The sequence below is a fragment of the Anomalospiza imberbis genome, chromosome 6, assembly GCF_031753505.1.
Source record: "Anomalospiza imberbis isolate Cuckoo-Finch-1a 21T00152 chromosome 6, ASM3175350v1, whole genome shotgun sequence".
Taxonomy (NCBI): Eukaryota; Metazoa; Chordata; class Aves; order Passeriformes; family Viduidae; genus Anomalospiza; species Anomalospiza imberbis.
The window spans coordinates 4616013-4633761 of NC_089686.1; the positions used below are offsets into that span (position 1 = coordinate 4616013).

Consider the following 17749-nt stretch of genomic DNA (forward strand, 5'->3'; position numbering starts at 1 on the left):
ACTAAATCCCATCAGAGTGATGTCCCTTCTTTCCATGACAGAATAACAGGTTGGTGAATAGTGAAGGACAGGAGACATCACAGATCTTGACACCAGGACAGCTCCTGACACTGCCCAGCAGGACAGGACAGGGAAACTATTTAACCAGGAGGAAAAGCGCTCAAGAGCCAACCCTGGGCTTGCCATCAGTGGGTCCCCATCAGGCAAAAGGATTTTAAGTGAGGATCCTTTTAGATTTGTTATTTCCATAACAGGGAGCTTAATCATTATACTTAAAGTTATATTAAAGAAGGCTCCAAGTACATTAAAGAAAGAACTGGAATGATTTTAACAACATGGAGAAATCACCTGGATAAAGAATTATTTGCAAAGGTGAAAGGTTATTCCCACATAAGTGGAAAATCAGCTGTACAGAGTTCAGGGAACAACTGCAGTTTCCTAAAAGAGGACTGGGAGTTTAGAGGAAACCCCAAGCTGAAGCCACATCACCTTTTACACAGTTGCCAAAAATTCAGACACAGAAATGAGATGAACAGTCGAGGATATGAAGTAATTCTCCTCTGCAAGGCTGCAGAGGTGAGATCTCAAGTGAAGGAAGACCTGGGTCCAATCTGAGGAATCAAATTTTAAGTAAGGTGATGGCTACTGCATAGACTTCAGAAGATAAAGACAAGAGGCAAGTTTCCAGAAAGAATGACTACACATTATGAGTGAAAGAATTTGGTTTATTTAGTCAAGATGAAGGAAAACAAGAAAAAAGGTTCTGAGATCATAGCATATTGCTGCAGAGGAGCAGACCAGTCACAAGGTACTCGAACAAGAACTGGGTCTGAACTAGAGCAAGAAAGATTTAGTCATGAGGAAACCACAATGAATGAAACACTGGAACAGAATGCTTGGAAGGTGGACAATCTCCAGCACAGATGTTTTCAGGATGGATTAGACTGAGAACGATCCAGGAGACCCTGCCCACTAAGACACAAGTTATTTCTCCACACCTCTGCCAGCTCTGCAATCTGCTTACCAGATGATCACTGCTCAAACCACAGAGCTCACCAATGAGCACCAATCTTTGTAAAAGTGGCCAAATCCCAAACACTGTAGACAGTCAAAACTCCTGGCTCTGGAACCTGCATTGATGGCAAAAATATCAAAGAACCAAGTCAGGTTCTGCCACTTTTCACCATGTAACTTCACTGGAGGGACAAATCATTATTCAGCCTGTGTAACATCCCACTTGAGAAGGAAGACCAGGGCAGACTGACTCACACTTTGGATGCCTGTCCGTGATTTTGCCAAGATTCGGGACAGCCTTTGTGGCTTCATACTTGCATCTGATCTCCCCAATTACTTTAAAATGTTCTGCTGTAATAGAATAATTCATAATAATTATGGAAGGTCAGGGAACAAGCAGGCATAAATATTCTGTTAGCTCCTCCTGATACTTCATGATGGGGATCTTTATTAATGTGTCTGGGGCACATCCCCCAGCCCACTTCAGAAATGCCAAGGCTCCCCGGCGGATGGCACTGAAGGGATTCACAGCTTTCCGACATCTCTTCAAAAAGATAAAGATGATGACTGTCCAGGAAGTCACAGGCGATTAGAAAACTTTCCTCCAAAATCAAATGGGGGCACACATAGCATTAAAAACAGGTGCTGGGGCAGTAGGATTAAGGCATCCTCTCACCAGCCTTGAGGCAAAGGTCGAACCTGGTCCAGATTTGCACCAAAGGCTGCATTCCAAATTATTCCAGCTCTGAGCAGCTCCTTGCTCACGCAGCTCCAAGCTGCTGGATATAATATTAGCCACTCCACATACTGCTCCTGATGTAGTGAAGAATATGGGCTCTGCTGTGCTTCAACTTCACTCATCCAGTGGGAATAAAGTTTGAGTGAAAGGTCACCATGGCCAAAATCCCCAAAATTGAAGAGGAAAATTTCAGAACTTTCTCTGCTCATCTCACAAGTCCACGCCAGGCAAGTGCAAGCTCAAATTCATGGGTCGGTTGCCCTTTTCCTCTGATCCACTCCAGGCACATGACATTTTACTTCCTCTGTTGCTTCCACTTTTATGTTCTGATGGAGCAGATGCCTTCACATCTCCATCCCCTGAAGATCTTTCAGAGGTCAAAGGAATAAACTTCTCATACTTTACCTGGTACTTCCCATTATCAGCACATTTATAAAGAATATACAGAGTGTAAGTTGCCAGTTATATCTGTAACCATCAAACTCAAAAGATCATCAAATAATTTATGAAAATCTATAAAGTCATCTAGTGATATGCTCCCCAGCACCTGTTTATATTTTTGTGTTTATAGTAAGATTAATCACCCAGACTAATTTTACATTAAATTATTGCTTTGCTCAGAAATACAGGGAAGAAATATTTCTTTCTTGGACAATTAATTCCCCTGTTTTTGACACCCTTCTCTGCCACATTGCAAATGATAAGTTACATATGATCACAATTAACACCCAACCTTCAGAACTTCAACATCATCTCAGTATCAGCCACTTCTTTGCACTTATGCTTATGAAAGCAAAACTGAATTTTGGATTTCATCTCCAGAGCAGAGCTGTCCCATCCAGCAGCATTACATAAATGAGATTCACACCAGTGGGAAGAGTCTAATAGATTTTGTAGGTCAGTGCTTCTGGCAGATGTTTCTCTAAAGACTCCTTGGAGTTCAAGAGAAAAAGACTTTCAACTAGATTTTTGAAGGCACAGTCCAGTAAAAGTTAATAAGAGCGGGGAAAACACAGGAGAGGGAAAGACCTCAATTGATTTGAAAATGTTTCAAAAATTCAGGGCATGCAAGGACAAAATAAAAAATATTCCACAGAGAACAACTCAAAAATAAACAGCAGCAGTGGCTAAGAACAGCTCTTCAAAGGGATGTCAGACTTTACAATACTTTGTGCAGCAGCAGTGACTAAAAAGGCTTTGCATTGTCACCACATGGTGATATTAGAAACTTGCATTCATTTGGGGGAAAATAAATAAATAGCAAAAACACATACAACAGAATAACAAAATGCAGTCATGGGATGGGTGCTTTAAATCCTATTTATAAGCCCCTAGGGCATATTTCCTTGCTCAGTGCAGTCACCACAATGTCAAATTCTAATTTGCAACACAGGTCACAAATGTCACAACTGGCAACATGATGCATGGCGTGAGTGGTAAAAACAATTTTTAAGGACTTAGCCTTTAAAATAAACAGAACTGGTGGCATTTCTTTATTGCCTGTTTTAAACCTCATTGTTACAATGAACATTATATTCATCAACAGAAAAACTTTTATGCCTTGTATCAGCCTTCTTGAGCACAATGTTTTCTTTCCCTGATCTCTGAAATGTCTGAAGAAGCCTCTCCCTAACCTGCAGGAGAAAGAGGGAAAAGTTTATTTTTCCTTCTCTGGGTACCATGACATACTTGTGAGCCTAACAACATCCTTGCAAAGTAGATAAAATATTAAATATTATCATTACATTACACCAGCAAAGAAATAAGGGACCAATAGTCAGCCACCAGTTTTCTACAAGTACAAAACTGACCTTGGATTTATTATTTCAAATAAGAGGAGATGATCATCATGAATATTTGATAACATTTTCTGTAGCCATAATAAAACAACTCCATTTTCTCCATTTTTTAAAACTGCAAAGTGTTCACAACCATCGCCTGCATTGCTCTACAGATCTTTACCAATTGCTGTGGTTCTGCAAAGTAGTATTTTATTCATTGAATTTCAGACCAAAACCTGAAACTGTCCTGTGGCATCATTTTATGTTTTTTCACTGCATCACCTCGAAGTCCCAAACAAAGGCAGGCGTACCCTGTGAGGCTCCTGGCATCCCACTACAGCCTGAGGAAGCAGCCAAACAGTCCAAAGCCAATTTCTCTCCTCTTAGGATAGTGTCTTATCTCAGTGCTGGAAGGAATTATGAAATAAACCATGTGTTAGCTCCACAGGATGTTTATTCACAGTTAATAGGCCAACATTTTGTTCTCTTTCTCCTCCCCTCTCTCCACAAAATCAGGGGGTGGGAAGGACCTGCTTCCAAGATTTCATGGGAGTCACCCTCATTCCTCAGCAGAAGAGCCACACCGAAAGAGCCAGCAGCAACAGAGAAAAGAAATCCTACAACAGCAAGATGGACAAAGTCACATCCCTACAGACTCATGGAAGAAGCAGCCATCAAAAGCTACTAAAATAGACAAACACCAAGAACTTCCCAAAGCACAGATCAGTGGTGGATGGAAACAGCCAGGAACCTCCATTATTCTCTTCCCCACACATCTCCTGTTGGTCACTGTGTGAAGCTGGAGGTTAACTAGATGTGTCTTTGATAAGATCCCCAAAAATTGTATGCAGCACATCTCATCTCCAGGAATGAGGTAATCCTACAGCTTTCCCACTGTGGGAGAACCAAGAGCCCCCGATTTCTAGCTGTGTTTTTATACGGTCCATCAAGGCTTCAGAACTTTTGTGTTCTCTAATTCCTGGTAATTCTACTTGGATTTGGCCAACGGATTCAAAAGTTACACAGGGAGGGAGTAGTGGGGGAGAGATGGTGTTCACGTAAGCCTTGTTTCCTTAAGAAACCAGGTTAAAAAAACCAACAGCTGAGAGTTACAAGACGTTCTGTAATCTGCTTTTAAAACACCCCGGAACGAGGCGCAAAGTCCTAACGGGGCATACGAGGATGTGTTTGACAAGGAGCAAGTGCTTACATTAAAGAAAACAACATCATCCTTAAAAAAATGATTCTGTGATAAAAGAGAGACCCAGCAGCAACTCCAAAGAGAAGGAGAAATTATTCCATGATAAAAGAGACCCAGTAACCACTCCAAAGAGCAGGAGCCTGCTCGGTCACAGACCTACCAGAAAGCACAGGACAATTCTTGCCTTTCTAAATCAGCCCTTTCACTCTCCTGCAGATCTTAACAGACTGCTAGAAAAATACCATTAATTATAGAGTATGAATGATGTCAAAGCCTGTTCTCAGAGGAAGGCTGGAACAGCAATTGTGTGTTCTTCAATTTGGGAATACACAGACATAATTTTTGTTCATAACCTATAAATAAATAAAAAAAAAAGGCTCTGCACATCAAAGGCACCAAATACATTTCCTTTCAGATCATCCCTTCAACCAGCCCGTCTAACACACCGACACAGAGAGAAGGGAGGCCAATAGGATGAAAAGGAAAATCAGGACCATGGAGAGTAGCTAAAGTCACCAAAATACACAGGGAAAGCATAAATACAGCAGAAGACCCAGTGTCTACACAGCCAGTTCAAACTGCACTGTGCAATTCCAGCTGGCTTTCAGAGACACCTGAAAGGGACAGAAGATGGCTGTAACCCTCAAATAAAGTCCTGTGAATTTTGTCTTTGTGTGCAAGGAGGATGTTTAGCAACTCAGGCTGGTCTAAACCACAGTTTCTGTCCACGGTACCAAGTAGGGAAACAGAAAAACTTGGGGATCATGAACAGAATGAGATTACTTGCTTTAGGCAGCCCCACACCATCCATCATCCATAGGGAGGACGTGAAGGGCAACAGTCATTAAAGCACCAGAGGATTCTCCTGCCCTAAGTTGATCATTTTCCAGGTATCACACTTCTTCACCATGGAGAGGAAGAAAAAATACATTGAAAATTATCAGAACCTTGATGTTGTTCTCCAAAGACAGAAAATCCTGTTTAAAAGGGCTTAAGTTTTGTCTGCAACTAAACCAAAAAACACCCTCATCTGTGAACATCCCACATTTGGGAGCAGCCTTGGAACTAAAGTAAATCCGAACCCAGCCAACTGAGTTACTGTTCCTACAGCAAACCTGAGATTCCAGCTAAAATAAGAGCCCAAAGCCAACATCTGTTAATAATGTGCAAAACAACAGTGATGGGTTTATTCTACCCTCCATTCCCCTACACAGGGCAAATCTGGGAGCTGCACCACCCACTTTTCTTTGCCTCCTTAAAGCAATAAACTATAATGAATCTCTTATCTCCACAAAGTGCTACAAAACTTCACTAAACTGCATAAATATTTTATACCAATGATAATTAAGATGCAGATTTTCGAGACAGTCCCTCTAAAAGTCAGGCACACAGAATCAGACAGCCCTGCACCTTCACACTCACTCTCCAGTGGTATTTCCAGGTCTGCCCAAGAGTCTTTGGCTCTCAGAGGAGTCACTGCTGTACCTGTGCACGGTGTGAATATCTAAGTTTAAGGAAGTTCTCTTGATTCTGCCCAAATGCAGACACCTTTTCTTCTGGCTGCCTTCTCTAAAGCCACAGCCGGGGTTGCCTGTCTCCCCCAGGATGCTCAGAACAGTCGCTCTGAATTCACTTCAAAGCAGAAGTGCACAAAACACTGCACATACCCCGGCTAGAAATAGAGTTGCCCTAATTTGATCTAATTAACCTCCTTTCCAGCACTGAGACAAACAGGATGCCTTGGAAAACCCAGTTAAGCAGCCTCCTCAGCACCTTCCCCTACTGCAGAGCATTTATGGGTGAAGGACAACTCCTGACTCTTTGAACAACCAGTCAGGGCTGCATCCCAGAGCAGATGGACATAGGAATTTGTATTTCTGGACACACAGCTCCATGAGGAGGTCAGAGGACAGCTGTGCACTGCCCTGCACACTGAGATCAGCCCAGTGTTCCCTGCTTTGTGGAGCACAAGCACAGACAAACCCGTGCCGGCTGCCACAGGGCCCCCCAAGAAGAGGGACAGAAGGCAGGGCTTGTATGGATGAATCACCTTGACAGGACACATATGGCTTGGCACACCAACAACAGCTCAGCTCAGTCTTTCCGCTGAAAAATGCCTTTTGTTCCTTCCTCCAAGGCTTGTTTTCCAATGCATGTGAAATGTGGCACTTCTTTAGTTACATTTCAGACCTCAATTATTTTTCCTCAGCAGAAATGTTCTTGAAATACTTCCTTTTCTTTTTATCTAATTCCTCACTTTTTTTTTCCCCCATTCTGTCCCACCCGGAATGAAGAAAAAATTGATAGAAAATTCGTAAACTTCATCAAATATGTCACTGGTAAATGCTAAGTTCAATCACTTTCCACCTGGTCTTTGTGACTGAGTACTGAGCATTGAGCAAAAGCTTTCTCATACATAGAACCAACCCTCCTCAGGTAGAAGTCCAAACCATGGTGCAGAAACACCACAGAAAGTTCATCTTCCTGTTATCCATGCTGTCAGCTCTGAAGAATTTCCTCTGGTGAAGCGCTTTGAAGCATCCCACTTGCACACAAGCTGCTACAAATCCTAGCCCCTGTAACGTATCACACAACAGGTTATTTCTGGCACTGCAGAGAAAAACCCCAATCTGCACCCACACAATTCCAGGGCTGCACACTCCACATGCCAAGCTTCATCTAAGAAAGGATTTTAAAGTTCCAGCATTCAGATATGTAAAAGAAAAGGGTTGCAATGACTGCACTTGTCCACAGCTTTGTAACAACTCTGCCATCTCACTTCAAGATGCAGAATATAAATCACACCATGAGGACTAATTTTCTCTGCCCTGACAGAAAACATGTGTTCCAGCCCTGTTTCATGCTTATCTTACACAGGCACAGATGATTCCAGTGCTGTCCTCAGAACATTCAGGTGTATGATGCCCGTTAACTGAAAAGGGTCTGCAGAGGTGTGTTCCCAGGAATCCTAGGAAAAATCAGTCCCCAGCAGGAAAGTATATTTTTTCATTAAGTTGCCAACTACCCCATTAATAATAGAGGTGTGTTAGCCCTACAAGTGCCCCAGAAGACTCAGCCTCCACACGAAGAGGGGGAGCTGTACTGGATATAGCTTCTGGAGGAAATTGCTGAAGCAGTTCAGTGCTGTAAGCAGCAAAAAGGAATAAAACTGGAAGAGTCACCGGGTTGGCCCCAAGCTAAAATGTCTTTCTCACTCTGGATGGAGAGTTCAGTGCCAGGACTAAAACTGGTCTGAAAGTGGATCTGGGAGACCTGTTTTAGTGGAGTTTTACTGACTTATGAGCTGCCATGCTGGTGCTTGCCTCTCCCTTCCTCTCCCCCCGAAACGTAGTTGGAAACTTAAACCAGCATAGGAGCTCTTCTTGTATCAGACAAAACAGACTGGACAGCTTTGAGACAAGGAACAGATTTCAGATTTCCAGAAACAGCAGGAAACATCATATTCCACCCTGGAGCCAAAACATCCTCCTTTGCCCCAGAACAGGAGCAAATCATCTTCTTCCTTGCCTCCACAAAAAGGACAGCAGAGGCACCTTTCTCACTCTCTCACTCTGCTACCCCTGATCCAGCCCAGCTGAATGCAGGAAAGGGCAAGTCCATTTGACCAAAAGTATTTGCAAGGGAGGTCTAGGAAGAATCAATATGTTTTTTAAGGACTAACAGGAATGTCTTTGTGTGGCAGACACACCAAATCCTGTCAATTGAGCACATCCTGCATGCCTTAGAATAAATTCACTGCTGGCACTGCAAGTGCCCGGGCTGCTCTCACAGCTCTGTGAAAGCCATACCCTGGGCATTAGCTCAGCATAACCTTACAGCTTCTACCTCCCTGCAGTGACTCTGCACAGGGCCAGCCCAAACCTTTGCCCACCAGGGAGTCTCACTTCACCTCACCACAAGAAAAAACAATTTTCAGTCTCACTAAGTAGGGCTGGTCCACTTGGTAAGTAATTTAACCACTCAGTTAAGCACTTTGCTTTTTGTTCCCCCCACCCTATTCTCACATTTGCCACAAAGAGACACTGGCTTTTTTTGCAGGCATTTTCATTATTCATTGCTGTGATCATTCAGCAGCAGGTTTATGTGAAAAAGTTCCTGCCACCAATCCTTCCACAAACAGTAAGTTCACTTTCATGGGTGAATTCCCATGAAGGCAGTTGAGCAAAAGCCCATCAATTTCCAAATGTGCAGAAGAAATAATTGCAAACCTTTAGAACCACTATTAAAAAACAGGAATGCAAGCACTGGGGGGATAGAAGTCTGCCAGAACCATCTGCCACTTGGCAATATCATTTTACCACGTTCAACCAGGACCAAACCTGCTGCTGCCTGCCTGAGTAGATGGGGAAGACAATGTCAAGGAGACAGTGCTGGAAGGACAATGAAAATGAGGAGTATCCCTTCTGTGCACTCCAGAAGAGCACAGAGGAGCTCATGGCAGGTCCTGGTCATTTTCCCCATGGGCTGTGGGCTGCAGCCACACTTTTAGGCAAAGCAAGGAAAGGAAGTGCAGCTCCATGCAGCCATGATGGTGTCACGCTGAGCAAAGTTAACGCCACCTCAGGTGAACCAGGTGAGGCAGGAGGGGGCTGGGAACTGTACCAGCATCCCAGGCAACACCCAGAGGGCCAGGCAGTCAGGAAGACTTTCTGTGACAATCACAGAATCACTGAGGTTGGAGAAGACATCTGAGATCAAGTCCAGCCTGTGACTAATCACCATCTTGTCAACCAGACCAGAGCACTGAGTGCCATGTCCAGCTATTCCTTGAAACACTTCTTCACCACCTCCATGGGCAGCCCATCCCACTGCTTAACAACCCTTTCCATGAAGAAATTCCTCCTGATGTCCCACCTGAACCTCCCTTGGCGCAGCTTCAGGTCATTTTCTCTCATCCTGTTCCCTGGGAGCAGAGTCTGACCCCCACTCAGCTGCATCTCCCTGTCAGGGAGTTCTGAGAATGGCAAGATTCCCCCTGAACCTCCTTCTATCCAGGCCAAGTCCCCCAGGCTTTGTCAGCCACCCTTTGTATGACTTAATCTTTGTACCCTTCCCCAGCTCTGTTCCTCTCCCAGGACATGCTCCAGCCCCTCAATGTCCTCCTTGTCATGAGAGGCCCAGAACTGGACACAGCACTCAAGGTGTGGCCTCAGCAGTGCCCAGCACAGGGAATGGTCACTGCCCTGCTCCTGCTGGACACTCTGCTGCTGACCCAGGCCAGGTGCCATTGGCCTCTTGTCCAGCTGGGCACACCTGGGTTCATGTCCAGCCACTGTTGACCAGCACCCCCAGTTCCTTTTCCAGCTTTCCAAACACTCTGCCCCAGCCTGTAACTCTGCATGGGATTGTTGTGGCCAAAGTGCACAACCTGGCAACTGGTCTTCCTGAAACTCACACAGTTGTCCTCAGCCCATGGATCCAGCCTGTCCAGATCCCCCTGCAGAGCCCTCCTGCCCTCCAGCAGATGCACGCTCCCACACAACTTGGTGTCATCCACAAACTTACTGAAGGGACACTCGACCCCTCAACCAGATCATCAATAAAGTTATTAAACAGGAGTGGGCCCAACACTGAACCCTGAGATCACCACTGGTGACCCACAATGAGCACAGAAGGGCAGAAGAACTCAAAAGCAGGCAGAGAGCACGTGTAGAAAGCTACCAAGTTATAGAGAGCAGGTCCTCCACCTTCAGCACCAGGCTTGCTGTGCAGGCACCAGTGGAGGCAGAGATCGCTCCATCAAACTTATGGCTTGTTCTGAACAACCTCTGGCAAATTAGCATCACTCCCCCCATCTTACTGTCTCAATTTTCCCTGCCAAATAGGGGCAATTTTTCCCAAAATCTTGGCAGGCGTCTTTATGAGGCATCTTTAAAGCTTGGGAAATAATTCTTATTTAAATATATAAGACCGTGCAAGATTTTTGGCCATTACTCTCAACTTTCTGCTAATTTCCAGCCTTAATTTATTCATGGCCTGTTCCTACCCATTTGCCAACATGCAATTTCAGTTTAAATAACTCTTCTTTCCTGCATTTCCTTGTTCATCCTCCCAAGATGTGCTTGGAGCAGCAGCCCTGCTCCCACCCTGGCGTAGGAAGGCCCAGCTCTATCAGCCCCTCTTTCAAGGATATGCTCTTCACTGCTCTGCTCATCACGGCATCCTTCCCAATTTGGCTTCATCCCTCCTGCCCACAGATGTCCACAACTATATCCATGCCCAGTTTCACAGCTGAGCTCCTCAGGGATTTGACCCCAAGGGGATGAATCAGCCCCTGAGGGAAGGCCAAGGGCTGAAGCAGTTTCCTCCCAGCTGATGAGACCCTTCAACTTCCACAACAACTGATGTTCCCACGTGAGGGGAAGATCCCATATTCCAGCTACCAGTGCAAGGCTGCCAGGCCATCCCCTTCCAGCACAAACAGAAGCCCACACAAAGCCTGGCCCTATTCCACTAAAGAAAACAAACCTGTTCTTGCCAGTATTAGTCAGCAATGGAGTATTTATAAAATCTGTTTTGCTGAAAGAAATTACTTCATAAGTTACTGCTACCAGTGCTGATATACAGCCTTTTTTTTTTCCACCCAAACAGAGAGACAAGTCTGTGAGAAAAAGCAACTATGACAGTACTGCATCCTGTGCCATGACATCCATTTGTGCTCCAGAGCTGGGGAGGTGACATTGTTAAATTGGAAATTTGCAGTCCAGCCCTCACTGCTGCACACCCTCCCAGGGCACAGCCCTCATGTGGAAAACCCCTGTCCAGTGGGGAAAGGGAAGGTTTTGAAATAAAGCTCATTCCAGGCTAGCCTTGCATCTGGAGTCCCTGCAGCCCAAATGCTACCAGGTGGCACAGGGACAGCTGCCACAAGTGGTACAAGCCAACACAGCCCCCAGGCTCCAAGTCACAGAGAGATTCAGACACTGCTTCCTCCCTCCCAGACCCCTCGAACACAGCTCAACAAAACCAGCCTCATCCTGCACAAATTTCAAAGCAGCTTTCCTCCAGTGCCCCTTTCCCAGCCTCCCATGGTGCCTGACAGGGCTCTGGGAACTGCTGGAGGAGCAGCTGGGTGCCTCCAGTGAACAGAAGGAGACTTTGTTCCGCTCTCTGGAAGTGACAAGCCACCAGGAGGGCAGGGTGCTCAGTAAGCACTGAGATGATCTGGGTTTGCCATGTGATTTGTACTGCAGCAGAGCTGCTGGCACAGCTGCTGTGATAACCAGGAGAAAATTCTCTCCAGTGTTTCAGGGGTAGCTTTTCCCTCCACAGCCTTTCCCTCTGCAAAGGAAGCAAGAGCTGAATTGTCAAGCCACTGATGCTGGCTCAGCACGCCTTAATCCCAGCCTTATTAAGGCAAAGCAATTAAGCTCGGACTTAACTTTGAACGCTTACTCAAAGCCCGGTGGCTTAGAGCAAGTTCAGACTTAAGTAGGTGCTTAAATTCAGATTGCTGACTTGAGGCTGAACTTGCCAAATTAAACCACAGACCTCTGCTAGAGCTGTTCTGCAGAGGAGTAGGAAAGCACACAGCTCGCTCCTGACAGCCACTGTGCTCATGGCAAGGACAGGTTCAGCATTTCCCCAAGCCCTGCTAAGGTCACACGCTGCTGGAAGGGCTCTCCAGCTCCCTGGCAGACACCACCAGAGGCATGGTCACCCAGTGTCCCACTGTGAGCCCAATGTCACAGTCCTGCTGCTGCACGGACACGTGACAGCACCTTCTGCTTCCAGCAGCTTACACAACTCCATGGCTTCAGGTCAGGCCTGAAGGAGAGGAAAAGGGGAGATGGAATCAGCATGGGATAATGCCCAAAAGAACTCATCTAAACGTCCGGCAAGTGCTTGAAGGAGATGGGTGTTCATAACCTGCAGGGGTGGAAATCAAACCCTCCAGCCACAAGTGAACATTAAGAAAAGCTCTCCAAGCAGGATGAAAAGAAGGTGGTGATGGCCCATGTGAGGAACCACTGCATTTTCAGTCAAGATGTGCTGTCCTCATCCAGGCCTGAGAAATCAGCACTACAGAAATGCAGATCTGAGATGCTGAGAGCATCCTGCAGGACATAAGGCTTTGTGGATAGTGGGAAGGGCTCCATCAGAAAGACGACACAGGCAGAAACTTGATTTGGTGAAGCTGATGAAGATCAGAGATGAGAAACTTTGACTGGAGCAGTTTTAATTCAGCGGAAGGCATAGAAGAGGTGTTAGGACAGACTTGACGGAGAGGAACTTTGCAGTGTGAAAGTAAAAAAGATTTCAGTAGTGAGATGAAAGGCAGATGGGGTGGCAGTTGGAAAGAATGGGGGGGAAAGGGAAGAAAAACAAAAAACCAAAAATCAAAATGCACGAAAAAACAAACCAAAGGGTTCTCTTGACCCTGGAGACACTAAAAGTGATTGTATTGCCAGCAGAAAAGTCAGAGAAGAATGAGAAGTCACAGCAAAGGTCAGGAGAGGGAACAGAGTCTCCCACTGTTTGTGTAGATGATAAAGTTGCATCAGAACAAATGAAATTGCACACAGGGAAATGTGGAGACAAGGGGAGCTTACATGGGAGCACAATCTGCAGCCCCCGGTCAGAGGATGGAGCATCTGATTTACAACAGCACCATGCCCTGGAAATTATGAATTCCAAAGAAATTGGCTGGGAGAGAGACACAGCCCCCCTCCCTTCCCACAAAAAACAGATACCTCATACAGGGTCTGCACATTTAAAATGCAAGAAGTGAGGGATCAAGCCATGAATCCCAAGGTACAAGTTGACTGGGATCAGGAAGAGCCCTTTCCATCTCAGCACAAAGTAGAGGGGGAAAAATTGTATCTTATTAGGCAGGCTGTAAGATTTTTGCAATAGTCACAAATGTAAATACCAGACCAAAATACATTCTTCCTGCTCATTCAGATGATTTATAGAGAAATAAAACAGGTATTTTCCTTCTCTAGCAACTTTTTTTTGGATAAATAAAATTATCAAAGTGCCTGACTTAAAATTAACAAAAGAAACATCACATGCACACCCCACATCTGAAGTAGGTTAATGCACACAAATATGGATGATGAGGCACAAGTCACTAGAAAATACTGCAGTTCTTTGTGATAACAGCTCTTGAACACCACACTGCTTTAACATTAGATTTCATGGCTATTTGTGAGCAGTCCTCAGCCTTCCCCACAGAAACCATGGCATGATCTCCTGTTAGACCATGGAATTAAAGCCAATCTACTGAAGGAGGGATGCAAATCACCAGCACATTTCACAAAGCCTCGGGCTTTCCTTCTCATCTTCCAGGTACCCACCCAAGAGTGAGCAGAACAGCAGCCACCCCCTGCTGCCTTCAACTTTCCTCAATGCATCTTTCTGTCCCTTGCTGGGCACTGCAGCCTGGGGACAAAGAGGAGCCTCAAGGAAGGTGGTGACCATCAGCAAGCTGTCACCACCCAAATCATGTCCCCTCATCTGGTGCCTGGCCAGCTCTCTGCTCAGAAGCAGAGAGCACAAAGCCACCCTGGGGACAACAGCTCATCCTCAGGCAAGCTCCAGAGCCAGGCAGGAGCAAGGTGACAGCACAAGCAGGTGACTGCACGTGCAGTGACAGGAAAAGGGTCCCTCTGGCACTGGGGAGGGTATGGACACAACCTGCCTGCAATTCTGAGCATGCTGAGTGCCACCAGCATTGTCCACCTAAACTAAAAGTGAGTTTGGATAGTGGTGGCAAAAATCATGCCCTCACCAAAATAAATTGACATATTAAATCCATTAATAATTAGGGCTACAAACTCCCCACATTGCATGTTTACAGTGCTGCATCTGTGTGAACAATTAGCCATGACAAGAGCTGTCAGTCGACAGAACTTTGAAGCAGCACCTCTCAAAGGCAGTAAGGCCAAGACACAGGAACAGAGTAAGAACTCCAAGCCAGGACCTCCAAGAGTAACTCTTGCTGAGTGCCAGGGGGATGTGTGTTCATGGTGCCTGAAGGATGCCTGGTTTTACCTTGGGTAAGGCCAGAACATCTTTGCAGAAGCATTCATAAACCCAAACCACACAGCCATGAGGATAAAGCAGTCATCTGCCAACTGCAAGCACTCCAAAAATTATGATGATGGTTCCAAACTTAGAAGATTGCTTTAAAAAGCATTCACAACCTAGAAGGGGTTCATGTATTTCATTCACCCAGAGGCACTGAAGTATTGGAATACTTCTGATTTTACACACTTGCAGTTTTCCTCTTTAAACATGACAACCACAAATTTTGCTTATTTTCTTCAAACAGAAAAACATGAGCTACTGATCATTTTGTTTTGCCTCAGCACCCAGCCAGAAAGGCACAAAAGGCCAGGAGACCTGCAGTAAAATCCCAAGAGTCAGCACTTCCGAAAGCCTTGGCCTCTCCTGGCATGGTTTTTCTGGTTTTTAAGCAGATGCAGTTTGTAGCATCTGCAGAACCTGGTCTAAGAGAGCTCTTCTCTGTCCAGGCAGCACTCTCCTGCCATTCCCACTGCACCACACAGAGCACTTGGATTGACAACACTGGATTCAGATCTATAACTTGATACAGAGTGGGAGTGTTGCTGCAGACTGAAAAATTGCATTCTGCCACCCAAGCAAACTTGCAACCAACTATTAAGCCAGAATGCTCACCCTTCTCTGGTAAATCACACTGTAGAGATACTCTGGAGCCACTACAGAATTTGGTACACAGGTCCCACCTGGCTGAGACTTAACTAGTTCCTGGACTGACATTTAGCCACACCTCCAGATTGTCCAGAGCTTCTTCCCCACTCCTCTGACTGCAGATAAAACAAGTGACCTCACCAAATAAACGCCCTTAACACCTGTCATGCTGTTAGCATGCCACAAATGACAGATAGATAAAACCACTGGGCTTGACTTGGATTTTTCAGCTGACTATTGCACAGCGGAATTTTTATTTATTAAGTGGCTCCAATGCATGGCTTTCCTCCACCATAAAAAGCCCACAGATGTGTTTTTCTGACATTAGAAGTTTATTAATAGTGTTTTGGCTTATTATTGCATTGGAGCTGGAGAATACTGCACTGGCTGCTCTGGAAAGCAGAATATTCTAAGGGGAATATGCAGAAGAAAGTCTGCTCCTTGGTGCTCACCTCACCCAAGTGGGTTCCTTGCCTTTCCTTTATTTTGCCCCTCACTTTGCCTCAATTCCTCTTCTGCTCATTAAGCTATGGCATGTCATAATTTTGCCAACTGCAAAGCAACTACCAATACAATAAAACCTGATTGCACACGCTTCCTTGGTGGTAAAAATGAATCATTTCTTTCATTAGCCGAACTTTCCCCATCAAACAGAGTGCTGGGACTGCCAGAATTCCAGAGAAACCCACTAAGGCTCTCCCAGCTGCTAGAAACCTACTGCTCCTAATTAAAAACTTCAAAAGCAAGAAAACTAGGGACCACAAGGACCACCTGCTTTATTTTCTGCTTCTTCGCTGAAGGGAAATAAATAAATAGAACGCACTCCAGAGAAAGGAAAGACCCCGAACCAACACCAAGCCCCTAAACCACAAGTCTCTGGCATTAAAGCGGCACGAAGGAACACCCCATGGTCGGTAACCCCCCACTTTTCTGGAAAAATCCCACTAGTTTCGGGAGGAAGATGAATAATTCAGAAGCTGAAGCGCCCGCCCGGGGGGACCCACCGGGACCGAAACTTTCCCGGTGCGGCGGGCGCGGGGCAGGCGGAGAGCGAACCCCCCCCACCCCGGCGGGGTTGGGGATGGGAGGGGTGGAAATGAAAAATAAACCCTAAAACGCCAGCCCTGAGAGGCTGGGAGCCGCGAAGTTCCGCGGCCAAGCGCCGCCGCCCCCGTCTCCAGCCGCAGAGCCGCCGCGTCCCCTCGGGGCACAGCGGGCACCCCGCGCCCTGAGCCCCCGCACTCACCCCGAGGGATGGGGCAGCACTTGGCGGGGGCACGGGCACCCTCAGGGCTCTGCCGACGCACACACCCCTCCCTGAAGGGCCGGGAGAGGCTGGAGGGAGCCTTACTTTTCTGGCTGGAGTATCCCGGGTAATATCCATAGTAGCCGGTGATGCGCAGGATCCTGTCCTCGATGGTGGCCACGCCGTTGGGTGCTGCCTTCCCATCCATAGAGGGAAGGAGCCGCGCGGGGCGGCCGGGCGGGACGGCGAGCGCAGCCGGGAGGGCAGGAGCAGCAGCAGGAGCAGGAGGAGGGGGAGGAAGGAGAGGAGGAGAGCAGGAGGAGGAAGAGGAGGAGGAGGAGGAGGGGGAGGAGGGGGAGGAGGAGCGCGGCCGCCGCAGCTCGCGGTGCCGGCGGGGCGCTCGCTCTGCCTCCGCCGCCTGGTGCAGGACGGGCTCCGCAGCGCGGCCCCCGCCCTCCGCTGAGGGCCGGGAAGGCGGCGAGCGGCTCCGCCGGGCCTCAGGTGGGGCGGGGTGCGGCGCGGAGGGTCGGATCGTGCCCCCGGCACGCTCAGGGGTCTCTTGTCCCCCGGTTCGGTCGCTGTGGCTGTGTGACCGCCGCTGTCACCCCGTCATTCCCCAAAGCCCCGGCACGGGCAGCGCTGCCCCGCGCTCCGGGAGCTGCGGCTCGCGGGGGGACAGGAGGGTGTCCCGAAGCGCTCCGGCAGGATCAGGCCCGCAGATGTGACACCCTCCCCAGGGGCTGCACACAGGTGTCAGAGGGAGGAGAGAGCCCTTTCGCTCGGACCCTGAGGGGACAAGGTTTCACCACTCCATGCTGTGCATGTCATTGGATGGTTTGGGTTGGGAAGGACCTCAAAGCTCATCCTGTTCCACCCCTGCCATGGCAGGGACACCTTCCACTATCCCAGGTTGCTCCAAGACCTAACCCACCTGGCCTGGAACACTTCCAGGGATACAGGAGCAGCCACACCTTCTCTGGGCAACCTGTGCCAGGGCCTCTCTACCCTCACAGGGAGGAATTTCTTCCCACTATCCCATCTAGCCCAGCCCTCTGGCAGTTTGAGGCCAT

General features: G+C 47.2%; 1 protein-coding gene across 2 annotated transcripts in view; it reads right to left on the minus strand.

Moving 5' to 3' along the window:
• SLC35F4 (solute carrier family 35 member F4) overlaps positions 1 to 17123 on the minus strand; it is a 116405-nt gene extending 99282 nt beyond the window's left edge. Inside the window, exon 1 of one of the 2 annotated variants that reach the window (XM_068192093.1) lies at positions 16785 to 17123. In XM_068192093.1, coding sequence (XP_068048194.1) covers positions 16785 to 16887 — 103 coding nt within the window. In that variant the 5' untranslated portion in view covers positions 16888 to 17123. The remainder of the gene's footprint in view (positions 1 to 16784) is intronic. The other variant, XM_068192095.1, reaches the window with a different exon arrangement.
• Between the last annotated feature and the right edge of the window lie 626 nt (positions 17124 to 17749).